The sequence below is a fragment of the Anopheles arabiensis genome, chromosome 3 (genome assembly GCF_016920715.1).
Source record: "Anopheles arabiensis isolate DONGOLA chromosome 3, AaraD3, whole genome shotgun sequence".
NCBI lineage: Eukaryota > Metazoa > Arthropoda > Insecta > Diptera > Culicidae > Anopheles > Anopheles arabiensis.
In genome coordinates, this window is record NC_053518.1 from 48,957,427 (window position 1) to 48,966,371 (window position 8,945).

The 8,945-nt window shown below is 40.5% G+C and overlaps 2 protein-coding genes across 3 annotated transcripts; one reads left to right on the forward strand and one right to left on the reverse strand.

The window, feature by feature from the left end:
- Positions 1-3,534: 3,534 nt before the first annotated feature.
- Positions 3,535-6,546, forward strand: LOC120903673 (DNA replication licensing factor Mcm6). Its single transcript, XM_040313236.1, has 4 exons — positions 3,535-3,825; positions 3,888-4,921; positions 5,004-6,208; positions 6,300-6,546. The coding sequence occupies exons 1-4, from the start codon at positions 3,734-3,736 to the stop codon at positions 6,411-6,413; spliced, it is 2,445 nt and encodes an 814-aa protein (XP_040169170.1). The 5' UTR covers positions 3,535-3,733; the 3' UTR covers positions 6,414-6,546.
- Positions 6,547-7,263: 717 nt separating this feature from the next.
- Positions 7,264-8,524, reverse strand: LOC120904172 (proliferating cell nuclear antigen). Of its 2 annotated transcripts, XM_040313982.1 has the most exons (3): positions 8,383-8,524; positions 7,790-8,292; positions 7,436-7,722 (listed from the first exon to the last, which is right to left on the reverse strand). In XM_040313982.1, the coding sequence occupies exons 2-3, from the start codon at positions 8,283-8,285 to the stop codon at positions 7,436-7,438; spliced, it is 783 nt and encodes a 260-aa protein (XP_040169916.1). In that variant the 5' UTR covers positions 8,286-8,292; positions 8,383-8,524. The 2 variants fall into 2 exon arrangements, with proteins under 2 accessions (XP_040169917.1, XP_040169916.1); XM_040313983.1 differs by lacking the exon at positions 8,383-8,524 and having other exon boundaries at positions 7,264-7,722; positions 7,790-8,285.
- Positions 8,525-8,945: the final 421 nt, after the last annotated feature.

Consider the following 8,945-nt stretch of genomic DNA (forward strand, 5'->3'; position numbering starts at 1 on the left):
TGGAAGATGTATCATGCAACATTCTAACGTTTAATCGTCTACCCCAGATATGTCAAACCTTCGTGCAAGACAAAAAACACGCTCACGTTAAATTTAAGTTCTCTTCCATTCCCCACTCTAGTATTCATATATTATATTATATTTTCGGTATATATTTTCGTAAAGCGATATATTAATACAGTAGAACTTTTTATCATTTATAAGATGTATTAGAATTTTATTTAATTTCTTTCATCACATCAGTTAGACAAGCCTGTTATGTACAGTATTATGTAGTTGCAACAATTGATACCAGCTTTTACATTTGATGTTTGTTACAGTTTTGAATGAGAATGAGGCTTTGGTGTGTAAGTATGTTTTTTTACTCTTTTTTAAACTAAAAATTATGATGCTAAATACCCTTGCATATTGCTAGCTTGCACTAGTATTTCCGTATTTTTCTATTGAAATCTAATGATACAGAGTAACCTAGCTAGTGTACTGTGTGAGCAAAATGCAAGGGTCAACATTTCGTTTATCATGCAAAACTCATTAAAATGATATCCAATACCTCGTATGATGCAAGCAGCTAATAGATTCATTGTGGAAATGATTGGTAGGACTTGGTAAACCAAACAAACAGCCGATAATTTCCATTACCGTGGAAACGTATTGTAGAGTAAGAATATTGATTTGATTGTTTAGGTTTAGGTCTATGGTGTTTGATTCGTTTAATGCTAAGAAAAAATTGTAAATTGAAAATTTACACAATTTTTTACAGTTCTTAAAGGATGAATGAAAGCTTTTCACAGATTATATCTGTTATATTGTCTGTCGAGTGTGTTATGTCTGTAGATATGTCTGTTGATTTTGGGCATATCATATGCCACATGATGAATGCTTATAATCTGTAGCATTTTCTCTCGTACAAGAGACAAGAGTATTTGAATTTTGACACTTAACTTTGATCATGTTGATCAAAATGAAAGTTTATTTTTAATTGCTTACCGATAATTGTTATATCCATATTCCTAAAAATTCCTTATCGTTCTTTTACTTGAAAGTATATCTTGTAAGCATAATATTAATACAATCTTGAAATATGTTTTAGTTTACATACACTTTAGTCTTTTTTAGACTCCTCAATTACTGGAAAGTTGTATTGGCATTCAATTATTTGTAGAACAATTTCTACATACAACAGTATGCTTTATAAAATATTTACTGTAATTGAATCCATTCAATAAAACCAATATAGCTTTTATGACTGGTTCATACTTAAGTGGTTCAAATTTGTTACTGAGGAAGTGGTTAGATTTAACAAAAGATGTTCTTTTACCTCTTTTTAGGCTAGACAAAATCTGATCATTTACCTCTACAAAATTATTTATTTGTTTGTAATAGTCCATTTACTTTTTAATCCTTCTTCCTGTTTGTATTGGCTAACTCAGTGTTGAGGAGCTTATGCCAACATGACCAAATCTATAGAAGTTGTAGTTATTGCGTTGTTCAAGTACGCCTACGACTGTTCGCAGAGGACACCGACACTGAAGGGAAACCCTATTCGATTGTAGCTTGTAGACAAGATGGACGCCATCCATTACCATACTAACTTTAGTTTATGAATAGACTAACATCATTTTGAACTATGGAACTTTAATCATTTGCTTTTCTACAGTGGTCGGTACGGTTTTTAAGCCGCATGGCGCTATTTGCTGTTCTTTTTCCTTCAATATTTCACTGCATTTACTCATATGTATGCTTGGTTTATCAAATTAGCTCTGCACGTGGAACTCGACGAGCATTTTTAGATAATATTATTCTTTCAGTCATAAAGCCGACCAATGATTTACCAGATAAGAAATAGTTTCGAAATGCTAAGTGCTTCAGCTAATCAAAGGAAATCTTCTGAAGGAATCAATTACTAAATATTGCAATTCACCCCTATTTATCAAATTTTTCCTCAAAACATATTGCACCATATTACTGTATGGATTAGTACAGATAAGAAAGAGATAGGTAACGAGAGATAGGATATTCGAGTAAGAATATTTGAGAAAACGGAAATAAACATCAATCGTGTTGGATTAATCAACGGAAGAACATAACATCGTATGCCCCTTATTATCTTAAATTCAAAAAGGTGCTTTAAAGGAAGGCAGGTTGCCCCGGTCACGACAATTACGTGTTCAATATATTCCATATTTCCACATTGCGTCTCCATAAGCCGATCTCGTGGTACAGCCGTCAACTCGTACGACTTAACATCATGACCGTCATGGCTTCAAGCCTCAAATGGACCGTGCCACCATACGGGTAGGACTGACTATCCTGCTATGGAGGGTAATCCATAAGTCCACTGAAAGCCAAGCCCACAAGTGATTCAAGCAGTCCCTTGACCGACAACGGTTGTTGGGCCAAGGAAGAAGAAGTCTACATATGTCGTTGCTGGTGTCGGTGTCTTTATGACTATTATTTTACTTTCCAATCAAAATATGGCAATGGTATGGAATACAGGTTTATTCGCCTTCGTTACAGTAGAAATTGACCTTATTTCAGATATCACGCTTAGCAACTTTGAAGGCTGTATGGCTTTGAAATAAGCAATTAAAAATAGAATATTTGTCCGTTGGCAGTGTTTCAAAACTATGCAGTCGACTAGCAAGAGTGCTCGGGATCGTAATAAACGTTCGATGCACCGATAACTTCTGGTATGAATGACTATACGATTAATTTTTAATAACTCCACTCAAAACCGCGGGACACTTTTTCGGTACATTGTCAATGAATGACATTATTGTGGTACTATGCTTGAATTAGATGACAATATTTGATACTGCGGATTTTGAGCAATTCTACACCTAAATTAAAAAAAAACATTCCTATCGTTCTCAAATTGCACTTAACAAGGTGCCGCATAAAAGCACTTTCTTATGATGAAGGTTTAATTTTAATATTTGAACATGAATTATTATTATAATCAATTGAAAGAAATTTTGATTTTAACCGTTTGACAGTCTAACGAATTTTAGAAAATGCACAAACCTTTAATGAAATGATGACAAAAAGTTAATAAGAAGAAATAATGTAGGCCCATTCAGTAAACCGTTGCTTCACACATAAGATGATGTGCAAAATGTGCCATTATCATTGTTTTATCTCACTACACCTCTCCCCACACGACGATTGAATCGAAACGAGGAAAAAAAATACAACCCGAGTCTTACGCCAGGACTCCACAGAGCATAACACGGAGCGCAACATAACAACTGACAGCTGCCAAACGCTTGAGAAAACGCTTGGGAAAGGAGGTTAAGCGTTTCATTAACTATCGATCATCGCAGTAGGTTGGTAGCTTTTCAACGAAAAATAAGCGGCCTACTAAGGATATTCAAAACATGGTACAAAACATGTTGCGCTCCGTGTTATGCTGTGTGGAGTCCTGGCGTTACTCAGGCAAATCGCTGAATGAAATAAAAAATATTTTACAGAATTTTCTTTAACGGTTTTTGAAGAATAATTTGAAAGCGCTGAAACGCTGAATGTCAATTTCAATGTAAAATCCAGTTCCCACAAGAAACAAAAAAATCACCAGAGGGCGCTGCAAGAAACAGATGTCATGCAAAATTGGCGCGCACCAAATGCTTGTGTCTTGTGTTTGTGGGTTCGCAAGAGTTAAGGCAGCTTGTTGTTTGTTATAACATTTGTGTTTTAATCCAATTCCTGTGTCTCTATTCGCACGCTCGAATTTAACATGGATGTTGCTGATGCACATGTAGGACAGCTTCGTGTCCGCGATGAAGTGGGAGTTCGGTGCCAAAAATTGTTCCTGGATTTCCTCGAAGAGTGAGTACGGCGCCTCCTGCCTGTGTACATGTTGTTTATGCATAATCTCAATTATACCGCAGGTTTAAGGAGGATGGTGAAATCAAGTACCTGAAAACGGTGGAGAATCTTGTCAATCCGGACAGATCGACACTGGAGGTCAGTTTTGAGGATGTGGAAAATTACAACCAAACATTGGCCACCGCCATCATCGAGGAGTACTATCGAATTTTTCCGTATTTGTGTCAATCGGTGTCGAACTTCGTTCGCGACAGAACCAGCTTGAAAAAACCCAAAGAATGTTACGTATCGTTTGTGGACGTACCGACGCGCCACAAGGTTCGCGAATTAAGTACGTCGAAGATAGGAACGCTGATCCGCATTTCGGGACAGGTGGTACGCACGCATCCAGTGCATCCTGAGCTGGTGTTGGGAACGTTCGTCTGCCTTGATTGTCAGACGGAAATCCGAGACGTCGAGCAACAGTTTAAGTTTACAAATCCGACCATCTGCCGGAATCCAGTTTGCGCTAATCGCCGACGCTTCATGTTGGAGGTGGATAAATCGTTGTTTATTGACTTCCAAAAGGTGCGCATTCAAGAGACGCAAGCGGAACTTCCGCGCGGATGCATTCCTCGTTCGGTTGAGGTGATTTTGCGTGCGGAAATGGTAGAAACAGTACAGGCGGGAGATCGATATGATTTCACTGGTACGCTGATTGTGATTCCGGATGTTGGAGCTCTGCAGTTGCCGGGTGCAAAGGCAGAAATAGGATCCCGCCACAAGCAGGGCGACAATGCTGCCGAAGGAGTGCGTGGACTGAAAGCACTGGGTATGCGAGATCTCAACTACAAGATGGCTTTTCTAGCCTGTTCAGTGCAGGTGACATCGTCTCGATTCGGTGGCACCGATATGCCAATGAGTGAAGTAACATCGCAAATCATGAAGGACCAAATGACGCCAGCTGAATGGAACAAAGTGTACGAAATGTCGCGCGATCCTCGACTGTACCAGAACTTGATCAACAGTCTTTTCCCATCGATATACGGCAACGACGAGGTAAAGCGTGGGATTTTGTTGATGTTATTCGGTGGAGTAGCTAAAACTACGCAAGAAAGTGAGTTCAGGAAACAGAGCGTCACCATTTACCTAACCTCTTTCTAATCCTTCTCGTTCGTTGGTTTATTATCTCTTTCCAGAAACTACTCTTCGTGGCGACATCAACGTTTGCATTGTGGGCGATCCCAGTACGGCCAAGTCTCAATTTTTGAAACAAGTTTCGGACTTTTCTCCTCGTGCAGTGTACACATCGGGAAAAGCTTCGTCTGCTGCCGGTCTGACGGCGGCCGTAGTAAGAGATGAGGAAAGCTTCGACTTTGTAATCGAAGCTGGAGCGCTTATGCTGGCCGACAATGGCATTTGTTGTATTGACGAGTTTGACAAGATGGATCCACATGATCAAGTCGCGATTCACGAAGCAATGGAGCAGCAGACAATCTCTATTGCTAAAGCAGGCGTCCGGGCTACATTGAATGCGCGTACATCCATCTTAGCCGCTGCCAACCCGATTGGTGGCAGGTACGACCGGTCGAAATCGCTGCAGCAAAACATTCAACTGACTGCTCCGATTATGTCGCGTTTTGATCTGTTCTTCATTTTGGTAGACGAATGCAATGAGGTGGTAGATTATGCGATCGCAAGAAAGATTGTGGATCTGCATTCGCATATAGAACACTCGTTGGATCAGGTGTACTCGCGTGAGGACGTTCTGCGTTACATCATGTTTGCCCGTCAATTTAAACCAGTTATTCAGCCAGAGGCAATGGCACTGTTGGTCGAGAATTATGGCCATTTGCGGCAGCGAGATACCGGCACGACTGGCAAAAGCACTTGGCGAATCACTGTTCGTCAGCTTGAAAGTATGATTCGACTCAGCGAAGCAATGGCCAAAATGGAATGCAGTGAAGAGGTAACTGAACGGCACGTAAAGGAAGCGTATCGGCTATTGAACAAATCGATCATTCGAGTTGAGCAACCGGACATTCATCTGGATGAAGAGGAAGGCGAGGAAAATGAGAACGTAATGGACATCGGTGAGGAAACGCCAGAAGATACTCCCAGAACGAACGAAACCGAAGAAAACGATCAGGATACGCCGGCAGTAGCCAAGAAGAAGCTGACCCTTTCCTTCGAAGAATATAAAAATCTCTCCAACATGCTGGTCATTCACATGCGCAACGAAGAAAGCCGCATGGAGTCGGAAGAGCTTGACCGGGAAGGAATTAGTAAGACCGAATTGATCAACTGGTACCTTAGTCAGGTTGAGGATCAATTGGAATCGGTTGAAGAGTTGATGGAGAGAAAGGTTTTGATTGAGAAGGTGATCGATCGACTAATTTATCACGTAAGTAAATGCGTAGAGTTATGATAGATAGCATGTCAATGTATGATGCTTACATTGCTCGTATGCTTTGTTTTTCTTACCTTTTTTGCAGGATCAAGTAATCATACCTCTAAAGCAGGCGAAACTGGGCGAAGCGGACCAAGACGATGCTGGGGATCAAGATGTATTGTTAGTGGTTCACCCTAATTACATTGTTGAAAGTTAATTAACTAAGCGATCGTTTTTCAGAACATAAATGCGTTCACATTTTCAGCTTAGGTTAAGTGGTTTTGTATTCCATTTGTGCGTATCTCCTTTTAATAAATTGAACAATAAACTTATTGATAATTTATAATTAACTTATTGATAATTTAAATTAAATTTATAATTGATAATTAGAGGGGGGGGGGGGGGGCTCAGGATCCCTCTGCTGGGCCCCTATAGTTTATGAATCCCTTCATCCATGGGGCCCCTATCTAGCACAGAAGCTCTTGTTGAGACTACTGCAAGAGTTCACACTGTTCTATATGCTGGAATAACCATACACGGGGCCCCTACATTGACGGGGCCCCCCGCGGCCGCTGAGTCCGCGTACCGTTAAATCTGCCACTGATCTGGAGTTTGGAATACTATTCTCGTCAACACGAGTTGACGCGTTTTGGTGTAAAAGTTATATTATTCTGGCAATACACTCTTCTACTTGGCGTAACGTCAGATAGCACGTACCAAGCAACCGGATAGTCAGTCCTTGCTACGGGAGGACGATCCATTCTAGACTTAAACCCCACGACGGACATCTCGTTAAGTCGTGCGAGCTAACGACTGACACCACAGGACCATCCCTTTATGGCGAAATATTCATTTAGCATGAGTAACGGCCATGTGACCTTGGCTACGTTCCATATGCAATCACTGATTTGAATACGTACATCATAACAGCGGACCGTTATCGGAGGACCCCCATTGTTGGAATGTTAATTGCCCTCGAAAAGAAGAATAATAATACAAGTAGTTCAACATTAAAATTGGACGTTTTTCTCAAATGTGTCAAATAATGGTTAAAAATCTTTCATTTCTTTAAGGTACATGAAAAGATAGTTGAGTAATTTAATGAGACTGAACACTCTTCATTTAGAAGTTAATCGAAACGATTGCTCTTACAATCATTTGTGATCAATGTTGTAACAGCGTAACTAGCGGTTGTGTGTATAAAAGAGAAAGATGGTCTTATTTGTATTTATATTTAGCTTAATTTTCATCGTCTTCTATCTTAGGCGCTAAATAGTAGCGGATGTGGCCCAGGTCTGGGATACGGTATTCAACAACCAACGGTACGTCAGCCGACATAGACAGCTGCACTTGGTTACACAGTGGCGTTGCTTTTGTAAAGGAGTTCAGGTACCGGCAGGCAAAGGTGAGTGTCACAGGCTCCTGCATTTCGATAATGACCGATTCGTCCTCTTTATCCACGGTCGAGGTTTGCGCCAGCTTTATGTTAGCCGATCCCGCATCACCGGAAGCCGAGAATTTCACACCTACACGAAAGAGAAAACTCATTACTGTAGCATAGAGGTAGAATCGCACAAGCATAAAACACATTACCTTCTTTGGTGCAGGAGATGACAACGGACTCGCCAAACTGCGACAGATCGCGACAGATGCGTGCAAACTCCATCGCTGGCATGCGAACAACGCACGCATAATCCGTTTCTGGAATGCCCAAGTGTTCCTGGTCCAGATTCATTAGCTTCATTTCGTAATCGGACACCTTTTCTTGGTTCTGTGATTCGAACATAAAAGTTACAGTGTCGGCATTGTCCTGAGCTTTCATCGTCAATGTATCATCGTTGTTGGCACACTTCATAATCTTGGCCATGTTGGCCAAGTTCATTCCCATAGACAAGTTCCGGTCACACCGGTACTTGTCGAATCCGTCGGACCGTAGTGAGAGCGATACAAGGGAAACGTGGGAGTTGTCCATCGCTTGCAATTGAATGCCAGAATCGCTACAATCGAATGTGGCTTCGTTCAGAAGATCCTTGATGGCATCCAGGACCTTCTTTAGAACGTGGCTAGCATTCAGTCGCGCTTCGAACATGATGATGCTAGAATGAAATTAAAAATACACACGCGTTACAACATGTATTTACAGGTAAAACTAGTGTAGCAATAGGAACTGATCTACAAATACTTGCCTTTACAACACAATAAAATGACACAAAAAGCTCTCAAGCAACGAGATGCAAGCGTACGTACACGGAGGAGGTAAGAAGATGAATGAGAAAATATTCCTGTAATTTGGCGGTACACCTTGGATGCTTCCAAAAAGGCGCGAAATAACAACACAAAGCTGTCATTCAATTTGGCATTGTTGACAGCAAAGGAAAGCATAGTGGTCGATAACTGTTTTTGTTGAGGATGAATTTATTTTTGAAATGACCTTATTTAATTCTACTGTTAACCTTTGTGTCAATAGGCGCAAGGCCACGGAGGTGAAAAATGTTAAACAAAAAAAAAACAACTTCAAAAACTGTCAAAACTGCTTGTCAACTGCAAAAAGAGCACTTCTCGTGGCCGCATCAAAAATCTACATCGATCGATATATTGTTTATAAAGCACTAAATAGGTAACTCTCCGCGGAACGATTGTTTGATGGTGAATCTTTCCCTACCCGTAAAATTCAGTTGAATGCCTTCTAATCGCCTTGTAATCGCCGTCAAAGCGAATGCGATTAACAGTGCATTTAGCAGTAAATAAA

What these genes read in the sequence shown, in the direction of transcription:
- LOC120903673 (XM_040313236.1), top strand. Translation starts at nt 3,734, where the DNA reads ATGGATGTTGCTGATGCACATGTAGGACAGCTTCGTGTCCGCGATGAA. An exon ending in TTCCTGGATTTCCTCGAAGA is followed by an intron (nt 3,826 to 3,887) that starts GTGAGTACGGCG and finishes ATTATACCGCAG; the next exon opens with GTTTAAGGAGGATGGTGAAA. An exon ending in AGCTAAAACTACGCAAGAAA is followed by an intron (nt 4,922 to 5,003) that starts GTGAGTTCAGGA and finishes ATCTCTTTCCAG; the next exon opens with AAACTACTCTTCGTGGCGAC.
- LOC120904172 (XM_040313983.1), bottom strand. Translation starts at nt 8,285, where the DNA reads ATGTTCGAAGCGCGACTGAATGCTAGCCACGTTCTAAAGAAGGTCCTG. An exon ending in CATCTCCTGCACCAAAGAAG is followed by an intron (nt 7,723 to 7,789) that starts GTAATGTGTTTT and finishes TCTTTCGTGTAG; the next exon opens with GTGTGAAATTCTCGGCTTCC.